The following is a 27,610-nucleotide window of genomic DNA, read 5'->3' as shown; positions in this document are numbered from 1 at the left end:
AAGAGCCACAGCAGCAGGCACCTTTTCGTCTCGCACAGGGAAGTCCAAATGGCCATAATGATGGAAGAGTCCAAGCTTCTGGCTGAGTAGGCAGAAGATGAGATGGGCTCGTGCATTCTGCCACTGCACCAGGCGAACCAGTGCTCGGCCCAATGCTGCCCCCAGGTCTGGAGCCCAGTTGTAGGTCAGCAGCTGTAGCTGGAGGTCGGGGGTCAGGGTCAGTGAGATTATGGAACCCCTCTTCCCACCCAGTCCCTGGCCCATATGTACCTTCTTGTCCACGACCTCCAGTAGCAAGAGCCTCTGCCGGGGAGCATTTCGCCCTGAGCTCCCATCACCTCCTGGCTCGAAGCGCTGCATGGCTTTGGCAGCTACAGGATGGGGGAGGGGCACAACAGGGGCCTGGGAACAGATCCCCCTTGATCCCACCCTCCCCTTTGCAAGGTTAGAGACCCCACCACTTATTCTTAGCCTACCCCCACAGGCCATGCCCTCACCCTGCTGTGTTGGTCTCCTCCACTGCAAGAAGTTCCTTCCCAGAAGCAGCAGACACCGCTCAGCTGCAGGGCGGGGAGAGGGGCCCAGTTGCCCAGGGGAACAAGGGCTGAAGATCTCTGGCTCTGAACCCCTATTGAAAAGGAGGGCAGACAGAAAGGCCATCCATGACACCACTCCCTGGCCTAGTCTTCACCTCCCTGGACCTTGTTTCCACCTCTCCTAGCTCAGTTTCCTCTGGTTTGGCTTCCTATAGGCCCAGATTTTAGCAAGTCTAGGGGAGTTCCCTTCAATTCTATAGGATCTACACTCACAAACGCTGCTCAAAGATGCGGACACTGGTGTCTCCAGCCATTGAGGTGACTAGTGCGGTGAACTCAGACAGGATGGATGGAAGGAGGAACCGGGACACCATGTGGGTGGAGCTTCTGGACACTGAGGCACAACCTGGGAGGCAGAGGAGTCACTATGAAGCTGCAGGATGGAGACCAGGCTGGGGTTGAGGGATGGGAGGGGAGGCTGGGGTCTCACCAATCTGAACCATAAACTCCATCCAGCGCCGAGCAGCACGGGCAAACACAGGATGAAGGGTCCCCACCTCACCCTCTTCTAGCTGTGTGGTCCGGCGTCTGAAAGACAGTGGGAGTAAGAGCCTCATGTCCATACATGACACTTGTATGTTTATACAGACCACGGCTATCTGTGACTTCACGCCCATACTCTCCCAGGGCACAATACCATCACACACACACCTTTGTCTCTGGGCTCCAGAATCTGAGCCCGGTGCCCGCTCAGCTCCACCGGGAGTCCGAACACTCTCGGTTTTGTGACGCCTCCGGCCCCGAGTGTCTTCTGGCCGATCCAGGACAATGTCATCAGTTGTTTTGGGGGAACCCAAATCCCCACATTCTGTTTTACTCTGGGGGCAATGCAGTGAATGAGGAAGGGCTACTGGGAAGAGGAAAGGTGTGGGATGGAGGCACTATGGAACAGCAGTGAGCTAGGAGGGTTCAGAGGTCTGGGTTCAGACCCTGGCTTCCCCAGGGGCAGGCTAAGGAGCCCTGGGCAGGTTACTTAACTTTCCTGAGCCTCACCTTCCTCACTGTAAAAGCTCTACTTATCTTGCAAGCTGTTGTGAGGATCCGACAAGAAAAATGGAAGTGAAGGCACATAGTAAGTTAAGGCTCCCTCTACATCAGTGAGAACTGCCACATTCTGCAAAATCCAGTCCAAAAGACAGAGCAGTTTTTGTTTTGTGTTTTTAAGAGAGTGTTTCTATGTTGCCCAGGCTGGAGTGCAGTGGCCATTAACAGGCATGATCACAACGTACTACAGCCTTGAACCTTGGCCTGAAGCAAAATCCTCCTACTTCATCCTCCTGAGGAGCTGGGACTAAAGGTACATGCCATGGTGTCTGGCAGGACAGAGCAGTTTCATATGAAAGGAGACTGTGGCAAGGCCTATAGGAGACTGGGAGGCAGGAGGGAGTGTAAGAGGAGCTAGGAGGCAGGCAGAAAGGTAGATGCCCACTTCACCACTTCCTCCCATTACCAGCATATCCCAGAAGCTACGCCGGCCAGCTTTGCTGGGTGGAGTCACAGGCTCCCCAGGGACAGGGGCAGGGGGAAAGGTGCTAGCTCGGCCTGCAGAGCTCTTAGTTTCCAACGATCCGTTCCTGAGACTTCCTGTGGACACCAGATATTACAGACACCCATCACTGATCATCAATCCCCATTCCAGAAAACTGAATCTCAAGACTGGTATGACAGTGACCTGCCTCCTACTCTACCTGTCAGTGAATGACAGTATATACAACTGATAGTGTGCAACCGCATGTGTTAGTATGAAGCGAGCTTCTGATGCAACAGCCCTATCTAAGTGGGTGAGCAGCTGCAGCCATTCACTGCTGCCAGTGTAGCACCTGGATGATGCACAGACAAGCTCATGGACAACTGTAAGTAAGTGATTCTGATGTAGTAGTTTTCTGTCATGCTTCCCCTAAACCCCATCTTTGTACCCTCACCTGCCACACTGTCCTGCCTGGATCTGTGACATTCTCTGGACCCCAAGGACCTCTTGACTTGCGTACCTGAGGGTGTGTCCTCTGTACATAGTGAAGCTGGCAGCAGCTGAAGCTCGATGATGGCATCGGCCAGGGCCTGGCGAGCTGCTCCTCGGAACTTCTCCTCCAGCTGCACAATACTAATGTTCCCCTTTTCCCACACATCCAGTCGAAGCCGTGGGGCCCCATTCTGAGCTGGAAGGGGAACAGGGGACCCTAGATCCCCCTCTACTCACCACCCTTACCTCCCACAGCAATTACTGAACACCTCATCCTCTGACCAAGCTGTCCCACCTGAAGAACCGTCCACAACAACCGGGCAGCGGATGACCTGGGTCAGCTGCTCAAATTCCTCCTCTCGCAGTGGGTCTGGGGGTCCCGGAGAGGAGGGGGGCCACAGCGCCACTGACAAGGGGGCTCCTCCTTCATCCACAAAGGCTAGAGTGATGCAGGCAACCCCTGGGTAGAAATCCATAGGAAGATTCAGCTGTGGGACTTGCAGACCACCCCTCCCAAGACCCTCCACTCAGCTGCAAGCCTGGGAAAGGTCCTCTCAGCAACAGGATGGCAAAAGGCTTTCCCTCACCTGGTGGTGCCACAGGCCCGTGCCCTGCACCATACCTTTGCCCCCAGTGCCCTGTCCACCAGGCTTGTTATACAAGTAGATGTCCAAGTCAGGGAGGCCACCCTGTGGTGGGAGTGGATGCTGGGGAAAGAACAGCCACAGAGCACTAAGACCAAGCAAATGGACAAAACCCTCAGGGATGGGTGCCCACAGTGGGGAACGTGGTGCAGGTAGACATGGGAGCACGAGAAGACACAAGTGGGTAATAATGGTCCCCGGGGGCACGGGTATACCCAGGTCCATGGACAAAGGTACATATAGTGGTATCTGGAGGAAAGAGTAAGGGTGTGCGTGGGGCAGGCGGCAGGGGTGCACATGAGTGTGGAGAGAAATGAGTGCAATCTCACTTGGAAGTGGTTCCGGCTGTTGCTATCTGTGTACTTGGGAGAGTGCAGGAAGATGAGCAAGTTCTGCCGCAGGTACCACGCCAAGGCTGGAAGCCAGGGCCTGCAGGACGTGGGTAGGGCCAGATGCAGCACCTCTGAGGGGAGACTTCCAGGGGGCTGGATGAACTGCAGAGTGGGAAGAAGAGGGCAGAGCTGAATGCGGAAGTTCCAGCCTAGACTGTCCCAGCACCTGTGGCTGAGTCTGGGAAGGATGCTGGTGCCTGGAGGGGAGCTGACCTCCACATCAGCTGGTGTTAGCTTGCAGTTCCGAACAAGCATGACTGTGATGACGTCCAGTGTGGCCTCATCCAGGCGCCGACACAGAACTCGCACGAGCTCATCCGTGATCTCAGGACCTTGACACAGCCATGGTGGGAAGGTGGGGACACTGGTAGAGGAACCAGCTACCCCCATAGCAACCCTAAGATACCAAACTCAAACAATTCCCAATTCCCTGTATACTAGAAGCAGCGTTAGGAGTGCTGGCTCTGGAGGTAGCCAGCACTAGGTTCCAATTCTGCCAAGCTACTCGCTATGTGACTGTGGATACTTTTTGAGTTTTACTCTCAAAACCTCAGGGCTTTCATCCATAAAATAAGAATTATAATAGCATCATCCTCATAAGTTTGTTGCAAGAATTACACTAGAAGTTATGTAACAGTCTCAGCCCAAGACCAGCACGTTAACTGAGCTATAAATATTAGCTGGAAAATCCAGTTGCCTACTGGACACCTCGGGCAAAATATATCCCAAATAACCATCCTCTTCACCCCGAACCCAGTCTGGTATCAGGCCGGTGGCACCACCAGTTCTCCAGTCACCCCAGCTCCCCTTCCCCAAGCTGCGCCTCAATCAACTGCAGTCCTATCCCTGAACATGGCAGAAGCCAGTTCCTTCCCATGCAGCTCCTGCTTGCGGAAAGCCCTGAGCACAGCAGGAACTAGAGGAGGGGCCCAGGGCGGAGTAATACGAGGTTCTAAGAGAAGTCCCAGAGGGTCTGGAGCCTCCAGCTAGTATTTATGGCTCACTTAATATGTGCCAGGTCTTGGGCTGCAACTGTTACATAACTTCAGTGTAATGCTTGTAAGGTTCTAAGAGAAGTCCCAGAGGATTCTGGAGCCTCATGTGGCCACTCCCCTACCCCCTCTTCAGATCTTACCTGCCTGCCCAACACCATGGACCAGCAGCTGGATATGTCTGTCCACTTGGCCCACAGGACGAGCAGCATCTGAACTGCGGCTGGAGGCCATGTCTAAGGGAGAACGAGGACCCTACAGGGAAAACTGTGGTCAGGGCCCTGGCTCCAGAGGGCAAAGTGCAAGGGGCACACAGGGGCATCAGGCAGTGGGAGTGATACATGCCGAGGCTTCCTCAGAGTAGATGGGCTCTTGGCTTCGGGACAGAGCGAGGGAAGGGGGCAGCGCATCCCCTTTCCATGGTCGGTCACTGCAGGATGTCTCCAGGAGCCTGGGAAAGAGCAGCATGTCTTTGGACATGCCTCCCATGCCATCCTTAACTCATGCCCTACCCACCTTCCAAGGGCCACGTACCGAAGATAGTACACAGCCTTTGTTGCTCGTTCCTGATAAACAAACATGTTTTTCCGGTTCACCACAGAGAAGGCATTGAGCACAGAGCGCAGGGCCTGGATGGCTGGGGAAGTAACGTGGGCTCAGGAAACTGCCTTTTCCAGATCCTTCCAATGTTCACCTGCCCTGTCATGCCAATCACATACCCCGAGAGACCCCCATGCTGGGTCCCATTTTGAGGCGTGAATGGACTCGGATCACAGTTCCCCACACAACGTCACAGGAGAAATGGCCAGGGACAAACTGCATTGTGGCTGCCAGGTACCCTCGGGGCGCACAGCTCTCATCAGCAGCATAATCTGGGGGAAGGGGAGCAGGGATTAGAAATGGGACACACCACCCTCTGCCCTCCACAGACTTCTCACCTGGGAACTGGCATACTTGCCCTCACTCCTCCAGACCTGTCCCTGATTACTGCAGAGAAACGATGATCATTTTGGGTAACACGACAGGGCCAGGCAGACGCGTGCCCTTAGGAACACAGGTCATAGCACAAAGGTTTCTACAGGTATCTCAAGGAGACTTAGAGAAGGAGCTAAGGAGAGGTAACAAGGCAGGCAAAGCATGAGGAAATCCTCAAGATCATGCCAAGAGATTCTGACCCTGTCATAATATATGTCAGTAGCACTGTAGCACTATGTCCTCCGGGGAGTTCCAACAGTAACCTCATTAAAACCAAAAGGGTATGGCTGCTTATGCACACCAGCTGCAGAGGAGGGATAAACTGTGTCCTGGGCTTTGGAGGACAGAAGTGCCAACAAACCCAAAGGGTAGTGTGGCAGTACACAGGAGCCCATGGCTACAGTACAATGCCTCCTTTGACCCTTTTCAGGTTTCCAGGGAGCCTTGCGGTGGATCAAAGTGGCAGTTTTGCTCTCAGAGAAGCTGCTGTCAAGTGTGAACAGCACACAGGCTACCCAGGAGGCTGCAGTTTCTGTGTAGAGGCAGAGGCTCTGGAATGGAATGCTGGTTGCTAAGGGTTTCAGGGAAAAAGTCTGGAGAGACTAAAACGAGGAAGGGCTATGTCTGGGTTCTGACTGGCTTTACATCTCAGGCTGCCGGAAGTCATTCTGAAGTAAAAGTGTTCGCCTGTCCTAGCTCATCTTCAATTTGCAGAAGATGCCTTTGAAACCATGGGAGTCCACTAATTATGGGGACTCTGCTTTGATAAGGAGGAGATCCCAGAACATGCTGAGAGATGCACTCTCCTGCAGATGTCAGAAACATTTGTCTACAGACTTGCTGAGAATGTTAAAAATAATGAGTAGTCTGATTTTACTTTTAAACCAGAGAAGAACTGCAAAGGAATGTTATGGTTCAGCTTTTCCTCTATCCGTTTGGGTGAGAGGTCATCAGGAATAAGAGAAGGGAGAAGTGTTGAGACTTCAGTTACTATCTTGAGTGGATTATCTTGTTCCCTTACCATGACAGGAAATCCCAAAGCAGTCCTGTGGCTGCCTGTCTGGAGGAACAGCCGATTAGGCGGCCAATTCTACTGGCCTTCAGGCTCCTCCCCTCTGGATTTCTCTTACACGGGAACTGGGCCTGCTTGTCCTCACTCCCCCAAACTCTTCATTCCTGTCTATTTCCCTGCCAGGGAAAGATGGTCATTCTGGGTAACGAGACAGGGCCAGGCAGAGGCAGGCTCTTAGGAAGATGGATCATGGCCTGATGCCCCTTCAATGATCTCTCCTCTTCTGTATTCTTCAACCTCTCCCTCTCCACTGGCTCTTTCCCTATAGAATATAAACATGCTCAAGTCTCTACTTTATTTTAAAGCTCCTTCCTTGCCCCCATCTTCCTTTAGTTACTGCCGTATCTATTTTCTCTGTCTTCACTGCCAAGCTACTTGTAAGAGTAGTTATTCTCGGCCCCACCTATCACCCTCTTTCACTTTTAATTTCATCTGCTTTCTATTCCCATCTCTCTACCGAAAGTACTTCCATGAAAGTCACTGATGTTCATCAGCCAATGACGTTCAGCAGCCAAGTCCAGTGATCCTTTCCTGTCCCATCCTTCTCGCTCTCTCTCTAGTACCTGGCACTGATGACCAAGTAATGAGGACTCGGCCCTCAGCTTTCACCAGAGTATTCAGTAAAAGAAAGGGCAGCAGCACCGCCTTGTGAGGGAGGCTCGTGGGTGGGATCTCACCATCACTGGGCAGTGGTGCCCGCTGACGGGAGTGGAAGGGAGTCTCGCTGCGCCACAGATCTTCTTCACTCTCGGCCACCAGAAGAGAGTTACACACGTGGCTGTCATGAAGGTCTTGAAGAAGCAGTCGCTGGGAGAAGGAGCACGAGGTCAGGGAACGGAAATATCTCCTCCTAAGTGGGTGGTGGTGGTCAGGGGTGATCAAATGCCAGAGAGAATGACCACTATCACTGGGGATTGGAGGTTAACAAGAGTATCAGTTATCACTGAGAGGTCAGAGCTCAGGCCTCTGAGAGGGATTCTTAGTTAGGAACACTTGTCCCCTTTGGCGCCAGAATCTGTTCACCATCCTTCGGGTCTCAGCTTAAAACTCACTTCCTCTGAGAAGCTTCCCCTGATACTTCAGATGGTCAGATTCCTGTTACATGCTTTCATAGCAGCTTCTACTGTTCCTTTTAGGATTCTTCACAATTGTAATTGAAATAAGTTGTGTAATTCCGTTGTTCAACTGTCCCCCATTCTACACAAGCTCCACAGAGTTACAGCGTCCCTCTGTCTGGGTCACTAGTATATCACTAATGCTAGCACAGTGCAATGAGAGGGAGTATCTCATGGTTACTGGGATGGTTTGAAAGAGTAACCCACTGTTACTGGGGGTGGGTTGTGGAGCACTCCCAAGGTTGTAGGGAGCTGGGGGAGAAACAGCATCCTACTAACTGAGGGAGTCAAAGACTTTCCATAATTATTGATTCTGAAATGGACCAATAGCCTCTGAAAATCAAGTTCTTAGAAATTTGGTTCTCATCTGTTCTGTCTCAGGGCCTGGAGAGTCCTGCCCCTTACCTGGTTGACCTCCCTGCAGATTTCCCCAACTCGCCTCACCAGGAGCTGCTGCAGGTGGCGACACTCAGTGCCTGGCCCCCCATCCTCCCGAATCAGGCTCCTGGGAAGGAAGGATAATCTGACTAGAACTGCAGTGAGGAGGAGTTATATGTAATGGCATGATATGTATATATGACATAACTGCAGTTATATGTATCACGAAGGGGAGGGAAAGTCATGGAAGTGGGGCCAAGGGAAACCATGAAAAGGGAGCAGGCTTGGACAGAGGTAAACTTGGTGGGAAATGGAAGAGATGGAATTCTCAAGAGCAGTTCTGGATGCCGAGGCTCCACACTTGCTTCACCAGCTCCCATACGGGCACCACACTGAGGCTCCTTTATGCTGTGTACCTCTTCTTTCTTCTGAAGTGTTTGTCGGAATGGTGGTTTTCCTTTCTTCTCAACCCCACCTTACCCTGCACATCCCACCCACCCCTGAGATGACAGCAGTAGTGAACCAATGCCTATGCAGGAATCCTGGCTTTGTCACTTACTATGGCCTTGGGCAAGTATTTAACTGACCTGTGCTTCAGTTTCTTCACCCAAATGATAAGGATATTAATACGCCGTAGGGTTGTTATGTAGATAAATGAGTGGATTCATGTAAGCACCAGAACAGTGCCTACCACACAGTATGCACTTGATAAATATTAGCTATTATGCCTTATTTTTTATTTTTTGGAGACAGTGTCTTGCTCTGTTGCCCTGGCTGGAGTGGAGTGGCACAATCTCATTCACTGCAACCTCCACCTCCCAGGTTCAAGATTCTTCTGCCTCAGCCTCCCAATTAGCTGGGACTACAGGCGCCTGCCACCACGCCCAACTAATTTTTGTATTTTTAATGGAGACGGGGTTTCACCATGTTGGCCAGGCTGGTCTCGAACTCCTGACCTCAAGTGATCCACCTGCCTCGGCCTCCCAAATGCCTGGGATTACAGGCATGAGCTACCATGCCCAGCCTTATTATGCCTTATTTTTATACACGAACTTCTGAAGCTGCTGTGAACCTTAGATGTTGTTAATGCTCATCTAGAAGCCAAAATCCCCATCAGCTTTTTGACTCCTATAAGACAGTTGAATGTGATGTGCTTAGCTGTAAGATGTGGAAAGTGATCAGGAGCCACCAACCTAAGAATACAAGTTGGATCTCTACCCAAGCTCTCAGTCCCAAGTCTTACTTCTAACACTGGAGAGAGGTACTGTGGGAGCAGAGAGAAGAGGTTAATGGGAGCGTGAGGGTGCAGGCCCTGGCTTCTACTTACCGTGCATGTGCATACACTTCCACACGGTCCTGCAGGACCCGGACAATGAGCCAGAAGTCAGGCAGGGAGGGCCCAGGGAGGCCTGAGAGTGAAGGCTGTGGAGGTGCTGGCCCAGGTGGAGTCCGCAATGTGAAGGGGGCCTTCTCACCAAGGGTGTCATTGGGACCCTCACTGTCTGAGCCACTGCTGCCACCATCATAACCTGTGTCAGATGCACTGAAGGTCAATCCCATCCGAAGCTGGGCCCGACTCACCTGATCCTCCAGGTACATCCAGCTTGATGCACTTCAGATTAGTCCCTTCTGATGCCTCCTGCCCAGACCTTTCCCAGTGCAGCCCTAAGCCCACCTCCCATCAGCTTAGAGTCCTTCACCCCCTCCCCCAGCTTACCTAAGTGGTCTGAGTCCACACTGCCCTGACTGGACATGAGACTTAGCCCCCGGCTGGGCCCAGGCTGACTCCCTGGATAGAGAAAGAATATGCCTGGAGCCTCTCTCAATCCTGTCCAGGGCCTCCCTCCAAAAATGGAAGCATGGTCAGGGATCTGGTCCTGGCCCCCAGACTTTGCGGCCCAAGTCCTCTCTTACCTCCCTGTGGCACGCTGGGCAGGCTGATGAGGGGGACACCCTCAGAATCCTCTGGGGACCCAGGTGCTTGGGGGCTGGCTGTCAGGGTCTGAGAAATAGGAAGTCAGGACTGAGGTATAGGCCCCAAACACCCACCACCCCCCTCCATTCCCAGGTGAGACTCACCTCCCCTTCGATGCCTTCAGCCCTGTCCTCGTGACTGTGCCAAGCCCAGGCTGCTGAAGAAGGCTCCCCATGGGACCCACCTGGCTGTTGGCCAGCTGCCACAAAGAAGAAGCCACTGTCAGGGTCTTCAAGAAGAACATGGCCAGGGAGATGGAGGCGCCGGAACTCCTAGAGAGCAGGAGCCAAGATCACAGTTTAGGCAGGGCAGCCCTCCCTACACGTGGTGAGCTACACTTCCTCATGAGACGCTCCTAACTACCTGGTAAAGCAGATGCTGGCATCCCCACTGCTGAGGTAAGAAAAGGTTCAGTGACTTGCCTAAGGTTCAACAGGAGCAGTGACCAGGTTGGGAGCTGGGTTTCTTTCCACTGAGTTGGGCTGCCAAGCACAGGGGTGAGGGCAGACGATGTGGTCAGTAGGGAGACAGGAGGGGTAACTCTATGAGCTCGAACTAACAGAGGGCCTTCCAGTCCTGTGCCTGGGACCCAGGGAAGGATGGGCCCCAAGATGACCCTGCAGTGTTCTGAGGGCAACTTACCTCCTTGAATTGTGTGAGGGAACGCTCTGGCCCAAATACAAAACTCAGTGGCAGAGTTTGGCGAAGGCAGGTGGAGCGTCCAGGAGAGCTATGGATATGGGCAGCTGCGCGGTGCAGGGCAGGGCTCTGGGGGATGCCCCCTCTTCGGAGTGCCCCTACCATCTCATCTTCCAACAACCAGCGGATCTACAGTTAGACAGCAAGTGACAAGGACACCTCCCTTGCTTCCTTGGGCATCCCCTCAACCCAGACTAGAAGATACTTTGCCTCACAGACTGAGAGAAGTCTCACTTCTATCCCAGAACAAAGAGGGCACCTTATCTCACTCACCTGATGGAAAGGGAATCAGTGACAGTGTTGGGGGTGAGGGGCTCACCTCATTCATGGTGGTCTCAATAGCCAGTCTGTGGGGCGTGGCCAAACTGGATAGACCTGGGTGCCTAATTGGAAGAAAGGTTAAGATATTGGTTTCCAGCAAATGAAATTGAAAAGGAGTAATGAACTCTGAGAGGGAGATAAGGAAGTACCTCTCTTCTTCTGGGGGTGGCAGTGGGGGCCCAAGGCCATCATCTGACCTTAAAGATGATGGCTGCCCTGGGGATCGTGGGAATGAAGCACTGCTTTCAGATGTTGACCTGAACAGGGTGGGAACAAAAATCAAAGGTCAGGAGCTACTATCCTACCAGGGCCTCCTCCTCACTCCTTTCTTGGACTCCTCAAGGTCTCCTTAGTCCCCAAGTGCTCAAGATTCCCTCAGTGGTCCCCCTACCCCCCTTCCAAAACCCCCCACCAAATTTGCTGCCACACCGGTGGTGCTGAGGGTCTGAGGCTGTGGGGAGCTCCACTTCCAGGGGCAAGGTCAGCACGAAGACATCCAGAGTCACACTGAGGTCCCTCAAGGGAACTCGGCCTCCAATTAGGGGGCCCTCCAGACTGGAAAGCACCTGGCCTGGGAGAGGAGGGAAGTTAGCAGTTGCTGAGGGCTGCTCTAAGATAAGCACAGATTCCAAGTTCTAAGTGTTAAAAAACACAACCCCTAGGCTCCCCTCCACGCCCACACAGGCAGGCTGTTCCAGGACCTTTGGCTTTCCCTTGGGCTGCCTCAAACTCACCCAGGCAGGTAGGCAGGCTGCACACAGGTACTGAGCTGTGCTGCCCACGCAGCCGCACAGAGCATGTGAGGTGCAGGAAGAGTGGGGGCAGGTCATGCAGGAGGCTCTCAGGCCCAGTGGGTGAGTCGTCCCCCAAGATACTGAAGGAGTCTTCATCAGGATTCACAGTGTCTACATCTGACAGCGAAGCAGAGTCTAGCCCAGCAGGTCCCAGGTCTGATTCACGGCTCTCCCGGTATTCTACCTCTAGCTCTGGGTCACTCTCAGTGACCACACAGCAGGCAGATGTGTCTCCTAGTAGTGCATGTCACGTGGTCAATGGGAGAGGCTGGCAGTGGAGGCCCCTGAATCTCCATGTGAAGCAGCCTTCCCCACCTTGACTCACTTGCCCACACACCTTCTTCTCCCATAAGCTCAGCCTCTGAAAACTCCAGGTCACTGATTTTTCTGTCTACTGTGTCCCGAGGCCCCTCATCCTAGGCAAAAGAAAGAGACAGCTTGATCTAAGGCAAGACAAGAGCAACATCCAGGTCTCAGGGAACCAAGACTCAAGAGGGTCTGGGTGGGCCTCTGGGACTGTGGGTTGAGAGCACAAGAGAGGTAAGGAAGAGAGCCACTCACTTCTCGCCTGCTGGATGGAGGGCAATAGAAGAAGTAGTGGGGATTGGAAGGCACTGTGTGGAAGTGGAGACGACTTATCTCTAGGAACTTCTCCTGTTATGGGGTTTAGAAGGAGGTTAGAATGTCAGCCACCCCTCAACAGGACACTACTCCCTACCCTAGAGCAGGACACATGCATACCACCAACCCAGGAGAGAATCCTGTCCCTCTGCACAGGCAGGACTCTACACCTCTTCTACCCTCGCCCAAGCTTCCCACCTGGATGATGCTATGAAGGGCACCATGGGCCTCTCCTCTGAGCTGGCAGACATCTGTCAGAGAGATCTCTGGCCCAGGGTCTGGATTGCCAGGGACACGGGTGCTCTGACACTCAGGCTCGCTTAGGTCCTCGGTCTCTATGCTGAATGGTTGGGGTAAGGATGTTGAAGTGTTAAGAACCACCAAGTTCTGAAGCAGCCTGCCTCCCAACTAGGGAGCAGCACAGGAAGCCTTTTTGTCCATAGGAAGAGTGCTTAGCATAATGGCATGGGTGGTGAAAGAGGCGAGGAGAACCAATATACACATTTTGGCTCTAATCTCCATATTGCTTTTTCTTTTTTCTTTCCTTTTTTTTTTGAGACAGGCTTTTACTCTGTTGCTGAGGTAGGAGTGCAGTGGTGCCATCACTGCTTGCCTTCTGAGTAACTGGGACCACAGGCCACCACAGTGCCACCACGCCCAGCTAATTTTTGAATTATTTTGTAGAAACAAAGTCTCCCTTGGTTGCTCAGGCTGGTCTTGAACTCCTGGGCTCAAGTGATCCTCCCGCCTCAGCCTCCCAAAGTGTTGGGATTACAGGAGTGAGTCACTGCACCTGGCCTTAACTTTCACATTTCTTAATGGATGGGGATTTCTATGAAACAGAGTAGCGATAACTCCCAGTTTTCTGACTTGGATCACTAGGTTGAGGGTGATATCTTTCACCATGAATGAAGAAGAAAGGTGGAGAATCAAGGGTTAGTGGGAAGAAAATGCATTCATTTGGGGTGCATGAAAAGTGGGTATCTAGAGCTCCAAAGAGAGAACTGGACTGGAGTTCCAATCTAGGAGTCATCAGCATATCTGTCCTTCTGGTTCTTCTGTTTCCCCAATGCTAACACACTGCAGATGCTAGACCCATAGCTGTCTGCCTGCTTGCCTTTCTCCTTCTCTCCTCCCCTTCCTCCCTTCAACAGCGACCTACTGAGCCCCTAAGGTGAGCTGGGGACTTAGCAGTGAGCAAAATACAGTTTTGGCCCCCAGGAAATTCACAGATTGGTTGGGGAGATTCCTACTCTTGTGTGGATGTCCTCAGAACAAGTCTCTACTTTCATGGTTAGCACCAGGGGACTCCCTATCCCTGACTCAGCTCATCACTCAACACCAAAGCAGGGGAGATGGGGAGAGCCTGGGAGGGAGACTGCTGCCTGTGCCAAATGCGGGAGGAAGGCTGCATGGCAGTCAGGGAGCCGGCGACAAAGCACTACTGCTTCTCAGGTGCTTAGATACTACCTTGGACAGTCATTCCCCTGGACTGGAAAGTCCTTGTTTATAGGGACTTGGTCTGTGTACCTCCTTATCCATCATTCAAGTACAATCCTAACCTGGATTCAGAAGCTAGGATAGCTCGTTCCCGAGGCTCAGCACCCTCCTCCATGCTGCTGCTGAAGGGCCCAGGGCTGAGAGGCCCGGGGCTTGGGGGTGCATGAGGCAAACCCCAAGTGTGGCCACACAGTGCAAGCAGAAATGGAGTGATGTCTACTTCTTGTAGTAGCTCCTCACAGGCATCTACCGCTGTCAGCAAATCCTGGGAGGTCACACTCTGTGCTTGCTGCAAGCTACGGAATAGCCCTGATGGAAGTGGAAGGGGCCATGAGGCTCAAGCTCTGGAATGGCCTCTCCAATCCCCACCCTGTAATCCCTGTATCTCCCCCAGGGCCCCACTCCTCCCTCCCACCGCCCTCCTGCTCACCACGGACATAGCACCGCTGTGCATGCTCCTGCAGTAGGGCACAATGGTTAGCTGCCTCCTTGTACCGGGGCTCCATCCAGGCTGAGGATGGGGAGGGGTGGTCAAGGAACTGAGTCCTAGGAAGGGGAGGGAAAATGGAGCTTGACTAACTCTCTTAAGTGATACCTCAGACTCATTAGCCATCCACACTCCAATGGATCATCTACAGACACATATCAAGTGTATTCATGGCCTAACAAGTTCAAGGGTTTGCTGGGGGAAATCAAGCAAGGAGCCAGCAGGATGTGGCAACTTACCTGCCCATGCCCATTAGTGTGTACTTACTTCTTGGCTGGGAGCCATGGCCCGGCGAGGACATAGGTCAACACTGAAGGCACTCACCGGAAGATGAGGTCTCGGGGCGCCTGAGGGGGCTGCATGCCAATCATTTGTTCCCTCAGCGCTTCCAGTGAACAGCTGTAGATGTAGACAGGACACCGGGTCCGGGGCCCATCTGTACTCTCAGTCTGGGAAGCCTGACGCCCAGCATAAGCCTGTAAGTCTCGACGGAAGGGTGGGCTTAGCTCTCCTTGATTCTGGACATTGTCTGTGAAGAAAACGTGTCATGTGGTCTTCCAGCCCTGTCTGTTTCCCACTCCCACTCCTGCCCACCTTGAGTCGGCAGCCTTACCATCAGCCAGGGTTACACTGAGGACAGGGACTTGGGACTTTGTAGCTTTGACCCCAGTTCCTTCTAGATCTTTCAGACTGGGAGCCCCACTCCAATCCCCAAACTTAGGCTTTGTCTCCTCTTGAGGGGGTCCCTCCAGGCCACAGGCAGCCAGACGCTGGACATCTGAAGAGGATGAGACAATAAATCAGAGCTGCCTGGTGGGCTGGTGCGGGAGCTCAGGGGTTTGTATCTGAGGGGGTTCGTGAGGAGGTCAGTGGCTGGCACCTGAGAAGGTAGCTGGGAGAAAAGTCAGAAACACATGCTGGGGGTTCACAAGCCTTGCATAGCAGCGCCACTGAGGGGGCTGGGCAGAGATGAGAGGCTTGAGAGTTTCAGGAAGACCTACTCTCTGTAAGAGAAAAACAGAAATTAGAGCAATCTATAAGGGAATGTCCAACCCCTGTTCCCCTCCTCCACCCTAGAGCTGACTCAGGTACAGCTTGAAAGATCCAGGACAATGGAAAATGATGGCATTCTGTCACTGGCAGATGCCACTTAGTCTCAATGGCGGTAGAAGGTTGGGGCCTGAAGATGTGGTGCTAGAAGGAGGTCAGTGTGACAAGGGTTCAGGGAGAAGAATCGGTGCTGACCAGGGAAGTAACGGTGGAGTCTCCTGTGGCCTGGGTGCTGACGAATGCTTGCTCCTTCAGGATCCCATGAACCCCTAGTAGTGGCCCCTCGGCACCTACAATCAGGGTAGAGATGGGTGAAAGAGGGCAGAGCCAGCAGACAGGTGGGACTCTGGGTTGAAGAAAGGGGGAGGAAGGGGAAGGCCAAAACTCAAAGACAGAAATCACCCTGTGAGGGTGGGGGAAAAGGGCTGGGCCAGGGTCTGGTGTCAGGAGGATGTGGAGAACTCACCTGGAACGTGGCAGGTCCGCTGCAGCACCTCACTCAAGAAGGCAGCCTGGTCAACGGGTGTCAGTGGGATCTCCCGGTCACTCAGCTCCTGCCCCAGGCAGCTGTGCAGCAGGCACAGCACCATGTCGTTGGCGGGACAGGACCCCTCGGCGAAAGGGACACCCTCTGGCTCTGCCCGACACACACTCTGCTCAGCACCAAGAGCCTCCTGCTGCCCGGTGCCCCCGGCTCAGCCCTGACCAGCAAGGCCCCTCCTTCAGCCTCATGGGCTCCTCCTGCCCCCGCCACTCATCTGCTCACTTGCTGACCCATCTGTTTGTTATTTTCTAATACTTCCAGGCTTGCTGGCCCTTTAGGTGTGGGGTGAAAGGGTACCAGGTTCACCCACCTCTGGCAAGCAAGAGGAAGAACATCTGGAGCTGCTGGCACTGTGGCAGCAATCCCATTAGGTCAAAATGGAAAGGGATCTCATGGACACAGGTGTCTCCTCCCTGATCCAATCCTACAAGGGAGGAAAGACAGGACACAGTGAAACACTGATTACTCTACCCACTCCCCTGCTCCACCAGTGGGCCGCCTGCCTCACTCACCGTCAGAGACCCTCGGCTCTGGGGGCACAGGACCCCATTCCTTGCTTTGGCACAGCTGTATCAGGTATTCAAAGCTCAGCATGGAACCTATGCAGGCAGCATCCCGTGGATGGAGCTACAGGAAGAACATCAGAGGTCAGGAGTCAACATCTCTTAGCCCAGGATACCCTGGGTTCCAGCTCTTCAGGAAGCTTCAACAGTCCCAGCCATTCAGAGGCACCAGGAAGCCCACAGACTGCAGTACTCCAAAGGAGATGGCACCCCAATCCAGTGAGAGAGGTCGGGGTACTGTTCTGAGGACACTCACAGCTTGTGGGATCTCAGAATATGTCAGGTCCTGGAGGTGCTTCCAGCTTCCAGGGCCGGGTCCCACTCGCCCATACTGTGGCTCCACCCACACCTCAGTGACCAGATTGAGCTCTGAGTCTCCCTCCAGGGCCTCCACTTCCACATCGTTGTCATCATCTGTCGAGAAGCTAAAGGAAGAAGGGCTCTGAGTCCAATGCAGAGCCTCATGGCAGGGAACAGACCTCATGGAGGGAAGGAGGCAGGCACAGAGGGCAGCCACGAGTCACACAAGACCTTCCCAGACCAGCATCTGCCTGATGAAGCATCTAAACACCGCACCCACTCCCTGACTTTGGGATCAAGATCATCTCAGGATATGGGAGCCAGACCTCTAGGGGATGGTGGGGAGAAGGGTGACTCTGCGGAGGTGGCCCTCACAGAGGGCCTGTCTCACCTGTCTTTGGTGGAGGTAGAGTGTGGGGGGAAAAGGATATACTGGACAACACAGGTGTGCTTCTCTTCAGCTGCAGCCTGCCCTGGTGGTTCATTCTGTGGGCAAAATGGGAGATCTGGGGCAAATCCCAGCCAAGGCAGAGATCTGGCCTGGCTTAGCTCTGGCCCTCAGAATTTCAGTTCCCTCACCACATTGTCCTGACTGCAGCCTCAAACCTCGCACCCTCTGGCCACACTGTCCCTGTGAGGCAGAGTTTCCAGCAGTCCCAACCCAGCTCAGAGGCCAGTGTCCCTGGGATTATGACAGACCTTGGCAGGGAGGTGTCATGAGGGATGGCACATACCTGAATTGGAAGCTCCAGAACCATGTTGATGATTCCTTCTCCACTGCAGGCAAAGTGGAATCCTTCAGAAAGTCGGACTCTGAAGCCCCATAAAGGCCGAGGCAAGGCCAGGATAAGAGAAGAGACACTGAGACTACAAGCTTTCCCCACACACACCCACCTCCCAGCAGTCCTCAAGGAGCCAAGTCTGCTGGTGGCCCTGCTCAAACTGGCGGTCCCTCAGGGTATAACAAGTCCAATGAGGATGAGAGAGGCCAAAATAAATCGGGTGATGGGAGGAGACAGGGAGGGCAGTAGCAAATGGTGCTCTGTACTTGAGACTGGGAATTAGAGGGGAAGTGTGTGCTACAGGCTTTCTGCTAGTGTCCCAGTCTACACTTGCTCTCTCCTTGCCCTGAGTGGCCTGGCAGACTTGGATGACATACTCAGTGAGGATGGAGAGGAGCTGGGCAATGGCACTGAGAGGCAGCGCAGGGGCCAGTCCTGACGGGACACTCCAAAGCCAGCGCTGATGGTAGAGGTAGCGGGACAGTGATGCCAGGCTAGAAGAGGCTGAGCGGCCTGACACCAAGGGCAGTGGACCTGGTGGCTCCAGTGTCAGCAAGAAGGGTGCCCGGTAGTCCAAGGGTAGCTTCTCATACCTAGGAAATGGGACAACTCCCCAGCGATCTCTACTCATCCCCAGCTAAGCCACACTCGTCCATACCTCTGTACTACTCATGCCCCACTAAGCCACACCCTTCCACACCTCTGTACTACTCATATCCCGCTAAGCCATGCCCTTCCACACCTGTACCACTCATACCCGGCTAAGCCATGCCCTTCCACACCTGTACCACTCATACCTGGCTAAGCCATGCCCTTCCACACCTGTACCACTCATACCCTGCTAAGCCACGCCCTTCTACACCTCTGTACCACTCATACCACGCTAAGCCACACCCTCCCCACCTCTAACCTACTCATACCCCACTAAGCCGACAAGCCCATATCTTTATTTTTACCCTATGAAAGCAGTTTCTTCTACACTTTGACTAATTTATACTTTGCGAAAGCATTTCTTCTACACTTTGACTTATTTTGTACCTTTTACTTTCTAGGGATTTTACTTATATTTCTCTTGTTATTTCTTCTATTAATTCTATTTAATGAGACTTGTTAGACCTTTTCCTCTCACACTTTAAGATTTATACTCAGCAGGCATCGTCTACACTTTGACTTATTTGCATCAAGCATTTCCATTAATTTCTAATGACGAGACTTTATCAGCTTTCTATGACTTTATACTTATTTTAATATTCTCATGGCTATTAATTTCTATTAATCTCTATGCATTTACCGCTAAGCCACACCCTCCACACCTTCACCAATTTATACCTTGCCACGCCCTTCCACACCCCTTACCACTCATACTCCCCGCTACAGCTCTCTTATTAATTCTTAAGACTAACCTTTATACCCTACTGCTTCATACCTTTCCACACCTCTGACCTACTTATACCTCGCTACGCTTCTTTCTTTACACCTCTGTATCACCACTTCCTATACCTACCGCTTAAGCCACACCTCCATTAATTCCTCTAACCTACTTCCATACTCCCTGCCACACGCCCTTCCACACCTCTGTACCACTTCCATTCTGCATGCCCTTAAACCTTCTGACTCCATTTCATACCAGGTTGTTTAATGCCCACACCTCTTAAAATTACCATACCCCGCTTCACACCTTCTACACCCTCTACTCATTTCATGCCTTCAGGCTGCCGCACCCTCCACACCTCTATACCACTCATACTCTGCTAAGCTTAGCCACGCCCTTCCACACCTCTGACCTACTCCATACCTGCTGTTTCACTTCTTTCTATGTCTCTGATCTACTTATACCCCCTGCTAAGCCCCGCTCTTTTCACACCTCTAGAAAATTAATTTTATATCTCCCACTTGCCACACCTTCCACACCTCTGTACTCACTTCCCTATACCTGTTGCTTTCACACCTCCACACTTTATACCACTTTACCTCTGCCACACTCCTTCTTACATTCTATACTTTTGCACTTGCTTAATTCTTCTTATACCCTATACCCACTCATACCCACCGCCACCTCCACACCTCTCTGACTCCATACCAGGCTGCCTTCACCTCCACACAATTCCTCTACCACTTGTACCCACTAAGCCACGTACTTCCACACCTCTGACCTACCCATACCTCACTCAGCCACACCCTTCCACACCTCTGTACCACTCATACCCTGCTGACGCCCTCCACACCTCTGTACCACCTACTCATACCAGGCTAAGCCACGCCCTTCCACACCTCTGCACCACTCATACCCCGCTAAGCCACACCCTCCACACCTCTGTACCACTCATACCCCGCTAAGCCACACTCTTCCTTTGTGTGGTAGCACTCATACCCTGCCAAGCCAGACCATGCCACACCTCTGTACCACTCATACCCCACTAAGCCACACCCTTCCACACCTCTGTACCAACCTGATGAGCAGTTTGTCCAGTGGCTTATGCAGGACCACAAGGCAGGGCCGGTCAGACAGGGCCTGCTGTGGCCCCAGCACGGGGGATGACTTGGAGGGAGAGCTGCCCCCACCAGCGCCCCCTAGCCCTTTTCGTTTCACCTTGGGCGTTGGCTCCTTGCTTTGTACCCGGTGAGGGAAACGCAGCTGCAGGATCTCTTCCCTCAAGCCTGACACAATCTGAGGGGAAAATGTGGTCAGATCCTCCTACTCCCGTCTCCTACAGGTCTGGGAGAAGGGGCCCACAGACAAGGTGAGACACAGCCTTCTTCTCCAGGTCTCCCTTGGTCTGGGGACTCCTCCCTCTACTGGACCTGGCCCTGTGGGGTTTGGGGAGAGGGAGCTAGTCTACACCCCAGGGCTCCTTGGTCAGAGTCAGTCAGGGCCCAGCTCACCTTGTGTCGGGCCGGTGCTGGTGTGCCAATGGGAAAACCCAGGCGAAGAACCATGCATGGGGCCTTGGAAATGATACGGACCATGTAGAAGGAGGAGGGGGGCTGGTCTGGGGCACTGGGGAGAAATGGGAGTCAGTGAGCAGTCTGAGGTTGGCAGGAAGTAGGAGTGAGGTCTGGGGTTAGAGGTTAGAGGGACACATGGGATGAGGGGGCGGGGGTGAGGGGACATCACTTTGCCCACCTGGAGAGCAGCTTGACATAAGAATAACCCTCGACTAGTACGAAGCTGCTCCAGTCCCGAAGCAGAGAGGTCAGGGAGGAGTGGGAGATCCTGCACTGGATAGTGCTGTAGCGCCCATTGCTGCCCGGGGTGTGCAAGTGCTTGGGGATTGGTCTAGGAAGAGGGGTGTGGATTGAGGTTAGACCTCCCGGCCCCAGTCTTGGAGAAAAGGAATAGACTACTATCTGTCTCTTCTAGGCCTTGCCTGAGGTTATGGGGACTGATGAGCATGGAGGCAAGGAAAAGGCTATAGTTTTTCCTTGGCCACAGTTGGTAAGAGCTCATCTGCTGCTCCCCTTCCCATCATTCCCTATCCCCCAACCCCGATACTCCACCCCAACTATGGCCCAGCCCTAAGGGCACCCACGTGTCGTGCTCCAGGATTAGCACCAGGCGATGCATGTGCAGCCATCGCTGCCAGGAATTTGCATCCATGGACAGCACTGGCTTCCAGTAGGCAGCAAACTGGGCATGGGATGAGTCAGAACCACTAGGCTGGAGGGAGAGCACCTGGGGACAGGAAGGACAGCACTATATGAGCATTTGTAGAGGACCAGGGTACAAACTGCAAAGAGCGAACAAAACCATGGGTGAACTCCGTTCAGAGTCAGAGACAGCAGTGGCTTGAGGCTACAGCCCAGCCTGAGACAAAGCACAGTGGAGACAAAAACTGCTTCCACTGTGAAGGCTAGATTTGGATGACTGAGTCCGGGGACAGACTGTGTAGCCCTTTAAAGCTGAATCCAGGAGAAGGATGGAACCATGAGCCCAGCTTATGTCACTGACTTGGGAGAAAAGCCACCGAATGGTGGCAGGACCTCATGATGTGGCCACTGTATACTAGCATAAGCCACCTGCCCATCAGTGTTAGGCTCACAGCATGGACTGAGTGTGAAGATAGCACAGGACCAAGGAAGCTGTGGTCTGCAGGAAGTACACAGTTCATGGTGGCTGGTGGTGGATGCACACAGGTAAAGGTGACTGGGGGAGCCCAAAGTATGCCACATGGAGATGGGGCAAGGGCTCATGGTCTGCTGGGCCTGGGATACCACCACCCAGACACTGTGTGAGTCTTTGCCTCTGCCACCTGTGCTCTGTTCAGGACAGCCTGTCTCTATAGATCCTCCTCTTCCCTGGGGCCTTAGGGTGAGGGAGAAGAGAAGCTCTCAAGGTTAAAGCTTGGGCTTCTGGTTTAGGTGCCTTAGACGTGAGAGAGAAAGCAATAGAAGGTGGTGGTCCTGGGCTCCAGACGCTGTACAACCCAAGTTGGCATGAAATGGGGCTACTACACTTCAGAGCTACTCACCGGGGTGGTGGAGCCTGGAGGGATGTAGAAGAGTGGCACTCCGCTCTTGGTGCTGTCAGGAAGTGTGAAATGCTCAGGCACTGAGGAGAAGGACTGAAGGTGGGCAAGCATCTGGTCTGTCTGGTTGATGCTGTAGAATAAGGGCCAGGCCTGAGCCATATCTGACTCTGCTGGGTGCAGATGAGGGGAGCCTTAGGGGTATTTGGGACCCTGGATATAAGCCTGGTTCTCTGGGTGATGCTCCCCAGCTCCCACCTTCACAAATCTGTCCCTCCACACAACAAATGGGGCAGCACTCATTGAGTGATGACTTCACTGACCTCTGCAGCGTGTTCCAGAAACGCCGGATAACATGGGTACGATACAATGAACGGATGGGCTGCCTTAGTGCACAGGACACATCATGCAAAATGTCGTAGCCGCCTTCCATTGTCACTTCCACCCGTGTTACTCGAGGGCCCTCAGGCTCCAGAGGCCAGGGTGCCATAGCCACGTACTCAATGCGCATGTTGTGTTTCCACAGCAGCACCAGCTTTACCTCCAATTGGGACCCTCCTTAGGGAGAAGTGGGAGGGCCAGTTAGGAGAAGGCATAGGACTCTACGCCTGGGATTGAGTTCTATCTGAAACCCCCACCTATCTCATGGAACCTAGCCCTGCCAAAGGTTCCAAGCATGATTCCACAGGTTTCAGGCCTAGAGCTGGCCAACTGATACAAACACAAGTTTGTAGAAACAATCTGAAAACCAAGCCAAGTTCAGGACCCTACACCACCCTCAGCTGGTTCACCTTGGTCAAAAGGAGATGGAATTGGGAAGCTCCATGCTAAGAGAATTAAGCCCTGATGACAATTCAAAACCCACTGTCTCAAGCCATAAGGTTTTCATGGTGACACTCTTTCATGTGTGATACATGTGGGTCTTCCCACACACAAATTCCTGAGAGATCTGTGGGATTACAGCAGGTTAATGACCCTTACCTTTGGCCAGTGTGACCTCTCGGACACTGTAGCCCTCTCGAAGTCGCACAGACACGGTGCTGACCAAGTCGGCTGGCACCTCCTTCTCAGTGTGCTTCTTCCGGCGCAAGGCTAGGGCAGGGTTGCTGCTTGCAGAGACCAGGTGCTCATTAAACAGTCGGTGCTGAGAGCCTGGAAGATCAGTGGGGATGGGGAAGGAGAAACTGGCTATCTGCCAACTAACTGACAGATCTGTAGGGCGAAGGAGCTATGCTGAAATCACTGTGAGGTAACAGTGCCAGTGGAGCCAGCTCCAGTTACACTTTCAGTACTCCAGGGCACCATAATCTCTGGGCCCATTCTACATTCCCTCCTTCCCACATCCACCTCAGTGTGCCTCTCACCGCAGTAATATTCAGGGTTCAATGCTTCCCCACTGCGCAGGAAGGAATACAGGAGAAACGCCCGGTGGTAGACAGTCAGACCCAGGTTGCCTGGCTCCGGCTCAGGACAAGTGGACAGGTAGGAGCCGAATGTTGCCATTGCGATGAACTTCATTAATTCCACATTGGGCACATGGCCAAAACTGCAGTCATAAGAGTAAACTCCTCCCACCTGAAAAAGTGAGCAACCGAAGACCTAGCTCTGACAGAGGCACAGGAGAAGGAAGAACAGGAGAGAAAGAGACTGGGCTAGGTGGCTGCTCCCATTCCCTGGACCACAGAGTGGGAAGCCAGCCAGTGTTTTCCTAGGACAGACCACTGTCTGTGTCTTTCCTTCTTTGAGCTCTTCTGTCTGATGCCCATGCTAACCAGCCACAGCATCCTCTGCACTTCCTCCTCGATACCTAATGGCCCACCAGGCCCACCACCTCCTTCACTAAAGATTTTGGCAACTGGTTCACTGACTTCCTGTCATCATCCTGAGAGGCTTCAGCTTATCAACACTTCTCAAACTTCAGGGTGTATAAAAAACACCTGGGGATTTTGTTAAACTGCAGTAGGTCTGGGGTGGGGCCTGAGATTCTGGATTTCAAACAAGCTATCTGCTAGTCTGTGGACTACATTTTGAATATAATAGCTGTAGATGAGAAATTAGCAAACTACATATACCCTGAGGGGCAAATCTAGTCCATCACCTATTTTTGTGAATTGAGTTTTACTGGAACACAGCCACACACATTCATTTTGTATTGTCTATGGCTGCTTTCACGCTTCAACAGCAGAGCTGGTCCACAAGGCTTAAAGGTTAACTGGCCTTTGCAGACAGTGTTCGCAGACCTGCTCCAGATGACTCATTCAAGTCCCTGCCCTCTCAGTTCCTTAACTCTCATCTCCAGTAACTTTCTCTATTCCGCTCACCTGCCTGTAGGCTACACGCTGGCTCTTGGCTTCACCTGGAACAAATTCATCTCTGCAATTTCAAAATACCACAACCCACTGATTACATACAGCACTATACCCTTAGGTTCCTCCCACCCTCCTCCTGCTGCTGCTTTTTGACCTCACTGAGACTGCCAGGCCTTGAACCTCTGCTCTCTCCAAATCTATCCACATTGTCCTGACCCTCCTTTCTCGACCCAGCTTGGACCCTACATTCAGACAACTTCATAAGCATTGCTCTCAAATCCCTGGCCCTCTTCACTCTCGTCTGCTTCTTCAAAACCCCAACTAGGATCACAGCCTCTGTTCTTGGCCAGTGGTGCCCAAACAGAAAAAACTGACAGTTGTGTAGGTTGGCACCACATCAAAACATATGACACCCAACTCAGCTAGTCCTTCAGGGCAGTCCTCAATACTGTTCCTTCTTCCCAACTCTGGCCTCTCTTCCTTACAGTACTCGGCTTCACCTTTTACTTCAGAGATAAATCAGAGGCCCTTCGCAGAGCTGATCTACATCTTCACTTCTACTTTCTAGTTTCAAAGAAAGAAACGACACTTCCCTGCTCCAAAAGAATCCCTCAATCTGTTTCTTAAGCCAATGCCCTCCTGTCAATTCAGAGACTTTACTCCACCAGCCTCCCTTTTCCTTTCTTTATTTTCAAACTCTTCTTCACTACAGACCCTTAGAAACATGCTTAAGTCTCTAGCTTTAAAAACAAAACAAAACACTCCTTTACCCTGTACTTCCCTCTGGTTACCATTCTCTCTCTTGCTCTGCTCTCGATCTCAACAGCCAAATTTCTTGTGTCAACACTTGTCCCTATTTCCTTCCTTCTATCCACTCTTCAATCCCCTCACCACCTCTTCACTAAAATGGCTCTGAAAAAGATCCCCGTGACCTCCTAATCACCAAATCCAAAGGGCACTTTTCATTCCTCGGTTTTTACTTGATCTTTTTGCTGCTTCTCACAGTGTAGTTACCATTGTGAGATGCAGCAGAAAGATCAAGTAAAATTTTCTTCCAAAAATTCTGACTTCTCTGACACCACAATCTTCTGGCTCCTGGCTGATTCTTTATTCTTTGCTGGGCCCTCTTCCTATGAAAGACCTCGAACACTGGTGTTCCCCAAAGTTCTTCCAGGACCCTCTTCTGTTCTCAATTACCATCTGTACCCTGACAAATCTTAAATCTCTACCTCTCAAGCAGTATTCATCTCCTGAATATCAGGATCTGTGTATTCAACCGCTATCTGCTACAAACAGCAGCCATTTATTAAGTGATTATGTACAATGCTAAATACTTTAAATGCATCTCACCTCCCAGTGAGTTATGTACTTTTACAACCTCCATTTACAAATGAATCTGACCTAGAGGTGAAGCAATGTGCCCAATGTCACCCAGCTAATAACTGCAGTCAGGATTTAGACCAGCATGCCTAACTCCAAAGGTGATGTTCTTAACTGGCTGTGTTGAACCACAGGCACCTCAAACACAACATACACAAACTTGCATTCATCATCTTATCCTCACTCTACCACAACTGCTTCTCTTCCTTTTGCGCTGCTGCTACCCAGTCATCACTGGAATCAGAGACTTGGAGACATCTTTAAGCCCTCTTCTCTTTCATCTCCTACCCCCATCTTGCTAATCATGAAGTCAAGCTGACTCTGCCTCTTCGTTTTTCTCAATCCTCTTACCCCTAATTTAAGCCCTGATCCTCTCTCACTGACTTCCCCACTGTCCTTCACCCAGCAGCAAAAGTGACCTTTATAAAACATAAACCCAACTGATGACTTTCCTTCTATCTATCTGCATCACCCACAGAGTTATGTTTAATCTCATTAATAAAGCAGAACCAGATTTTCATGTTCTGGCCTGTGCCTACCCCTTCAGTCTTGTTTCCCAATAGCTTTTTACCTCCTTCCCTACAGTCCATCAATCCAATTTAGCTGCAGTCCCTGACTATACCTTTCACCCCTTTGCTTAAGCTAGTTCGAGCGGGTTTTCTGACCCTTGCACTCAAAACAATAATGACTAATCTGCGGGATGAGGTGGGACTGGAAATGACTGTCAGATTTCAAATTCTGCATTCTTTCTGCTTTAACATCTATTTCTAAAATCCCAAGGAAAGAGGAAAAAAATGAGAGTCCTCTCCTACCATGCTACCTACCTTCCAGACATGACTCCTTCCCCCCATGTAACTAAGTAATTGACTTTACCTGGGAAATCACTGCCTGTAAGAAAGTAACCAGCCATCCCACCTTTGTGTGAGATATTCCATCTCTCATCCTTCCTAAAAAGTCCTCACCTGGACAAAGGAACAAGCCACAGTGCCACTGCGAAGCTGGTTCAGCAGCGTCTCACAGACAGCAACATCAGGAACACTGGTCACCCCATCCGTGATCACGATAATCCCTGGAGCAGGAAACACCAGATCAGACCTGGAGACACTGGACAGACCAAAGTCACAGGAAGACACCCAACTGACAGGGCCCTGAAGGGCTCAGTGTCTTCCCACCAATGTGGGCAGTTTTATAAACTATGAAGATTTATAAACTTCAAACACCTTTCCTTCTCCCTTACCCTCCTGCTTCTTCCTCTTGAGTGCCAGATCATAACCTCCCCTAAGTGATATCCTTGGAGCTCTACTCCTTCTAGGGAGTTGTCAGAGCCGAGGGTTCCTGATACACACTAATACAGACATACGTTTTGCAAACAAGGAAACAGATCCTCTTTTCTGGGGCCCACTGATTCCCTGGAACTGCTATCTTTGTTAGCAGTTAGCCCCACTTTTCTTCCCCGCTTCCCCAGTCCCACCAATATTCCTTCTACTGACCTGCACTAGAGTTTGACGGTAGTAACTGCAGTGCCAAGATGCCCTGACGAATCATACTGACCAGTCCAAGATCAGCTGTCACCATGGAGACGCCTACCTTCCGGCCCAGTAGGTCCCCTGAGTCTGGGGACTGGTCTTCTGCCTGCCCCAAGTTACAGAAAAGACAGAATGGGGCAGATGGCATTGCTGCCCCATCCATAGCAAA

General features: G+C 52.1%; 1 protein-coding gene across 14 annotated transcripts in view; it reads right to left on the bottom strand.

The window, feature by feature from the left end:
• SZT2 (SZT2 subunit of KICSTOR complex) overlaps nucleotides 1-27,610 on the bottom strand; it is a 67,391-nt gene that overhangs the window by 8,517 nt on the left and 31,264 nt on the right. For 11 of the 14 annotated variants that reach the window (XM_009206628.3, XM_021940496.2, XM_021940479.2 and 8 more), the window contains exons 6-58: nucleotides 27,406-27,547; nucleotides 26,878-26,984; nucleotides 23,591-23,801; nucleotides 23,208-23,378; nucleotides 22,550-22,784; nucleotides 22,230-22,359; nucleotides 21,291-21,433; nucleotides 20,885-21,037; nucleotides 20,644-20,758; nucleotides 20,211-20,428; nucleotides 18,138-18,353; nucleotides 17,713-17,791; nucleotides 17,370-17,464; nucleotides 16,935-17,103; nucleotides 16,628-16,742; nucleotides 16,426-16,539; nucleotides 16,038-16,208; nucleotides 15,767-15,861; nucleotides 15,402-15,525; nucleotides 15,135-15,299; nucleotides 14,846-15,050; nucleotides 14,465-14,580; nucleotides 14,097-14,343; nucleotides 12,733-12,874; nucleotides 12,475-12,567; nucleotides 12,239-12,329; nucleotides 11,854-12,147; nucleotides 11,549-11,690; nucleotides 11,269-11,376; nucleotides 11,118-11,181; nucleotides 10,742-10,927; nucleotides 10,204-10,371; nucleotides 10,039-10,126; nucleotides 9,842-9,913; nucleotides 9,452-9,653; nucleotides 8,152-8,251; nucleotides 7,309-7,438; nucleotides 5,304-5,456; nucleotides 5,119-5,221; nucleotides 4,930-5,035; nucleotides 4,728-4,839; nucleotides 3,806-3,924; nucleotides 3,530-3,694; nucleotides 3,179-3,263; nucleotides 2,852-3,016; nucleotides 2,585-2,752; nucleotides 2,047-2,180; nucleotides 1,248-1,414; nucleotides 1,027-1,124; nucleotides 810-942; nucleotides 498-628; nucleotides 271-371; nucleotides 22-198 (exon numbers count right to left, since the gene is read on the bottom strand). In XM_009206628.3, the coding sequence (XP_009204892.2) occupies nucleotides 22-198; nucleotides 271-371; nucleotides 498-628; nucleotides 810-942; nucleotides 1,027-1,124; nucleotides 1,248-1,414; nucleotides 2,047-2,180; nucleotides 2,585-2,752; nucleotides 2,852-3,016; nucleotides 3,179-3,263; nucleotides 3,530-3,694; nucleotides 3,806-3,924; nucleotides 4,728-4,839; nucleotides 4,930-5,035; nucleotides 5,119-5,221; nucleotides 5,304-5,456; nucleotides 7,309-7,438; nucleotides 8,152-8,251; nucleotides 9,452-9,653; nucleotides 9,842-9,913; nucleotides 10,039-10,126; nucleotides 10,204-10,371; nucleotides 10,742-10,927; nucleotides 11,118-11,181; nucleotides 11,269-11,376; nucleotides 11,549-11,690; nucleotides 11,854-12,147; nucleotides 12,239-12,329; nucleotides 12,475-12,567; nucleotides 12,733-12,874; nucleotides 14,097-14,343; nucleotides 14,465-14,580; nucleotides 14,846-15,050; nucleotides 15,135-15,299; nucleotides 15,402-15,525; nucleotides 15,767-15,861; nucleotides 16,038-16,208; nucleotides 16,426-16,539; nucleotides 16,628-16,742; nucleotides 16,935-17,103; nucleotides 17,370-17,464; nucleotides 17,713-17,791; nucleotides 18,138-18,353; nucleotides 20,211-20,428; nucleotides 20,644-20,758; nucleotides 20,885-21,037; nucleotides 21,291-21,433; nucleotides 22,230-22,359; nucleotides 22,550-22,784; nucleotides 23,208-23,378; nucleotides 23,591-23,801; nucleotides 26,878-26,984; nucleotides 27,406-27,547 (7,533 nt within the window). The remainder of the gene's footprint in view (nucleotides 1-21; nucleotides 199-270; nucleotides 372-497; nucleotides 629-809; nucleotides 943-1,026; nucleotides 1,125-1,247; nucleotides 1,415-2,046; nucleotides 2,181-2,584; nucleotides 2,753-2,851; nucleotides 3,017-3,178; nucleotides 3,264-3,529; nucleotides 3,695-3,805; nucleotides 3,925-4,727; nucleotides 4,840-4,929; nucleotides 5,036-5,118; nucleotides 5,222-5,303; nucleotides 5,457-7,308; nucleotides 7,439-8,151; nucleotides 8,252-9,451; nucleotides 9,654-9,841; nucleotides 9,914-10,038; nucleotides 10,127-10,203; nucleotides 10,372-10,741; nucleotides 10,928-11,117; nucleotides 11,182-11,268; nucleotides 11,377-11,548; nucleotides 11,691-11,853; nucleotides 12,148-12,238; nucleotides 12,330-12,474; nucleotides 12,568-12,732; nucleotides 12,875-14,096; nucleotides 14,344-14,464; nucleotides 14,581-14,845; nucleotides 15,051-15,134; nucleotides 15,300-15,401; nucleotides 15,526-15,766; nucleotides 15,862-16,037; nucleotides 16,209-16,425; nucleotides 16,540-16,627; nucleotides 16,743-16,934; nucleotides 17,104-17,369; nucleotides 17,465-17,712; nucleotides 17,792-18,137; nucleotides 18,354-20,210; nucleotides 20,429-20,643; nucleotides 20,759-20,884; nucleotides 21,038-21,290; nucleotides 21,434-22,229; nucleotides 22,360-22,549; nucleotides 22,785-23,207; nucleotides 23,379-23,590; nucleotides 23,802-26,877; nucleotides 26,985-27,405; nucleotides 27,548-27,610) is intronic. The other 3 variants (XM_009206635.3, XM_009206645.3, XM_031667735.1) reach the window with 1 other exon arrangement.

Source organism: Papio anubis, chromosome 1 (assembly GCF_008728515.1).
Source record: "Papio anubis isolate 15944 chromosome 1, Panubis1.0, whole genome shotgun sequence".
Lineage (NCBI taxonomy): Eukaryota > Metazoa > Chordata > Mammalia > Primates > Cercopithecidae > Papio > Papio anubis.
Note: the sequence above shows the minus strand (reverse complement) of the source record. Positions and strands in the feature narration are given on the sequence as shown.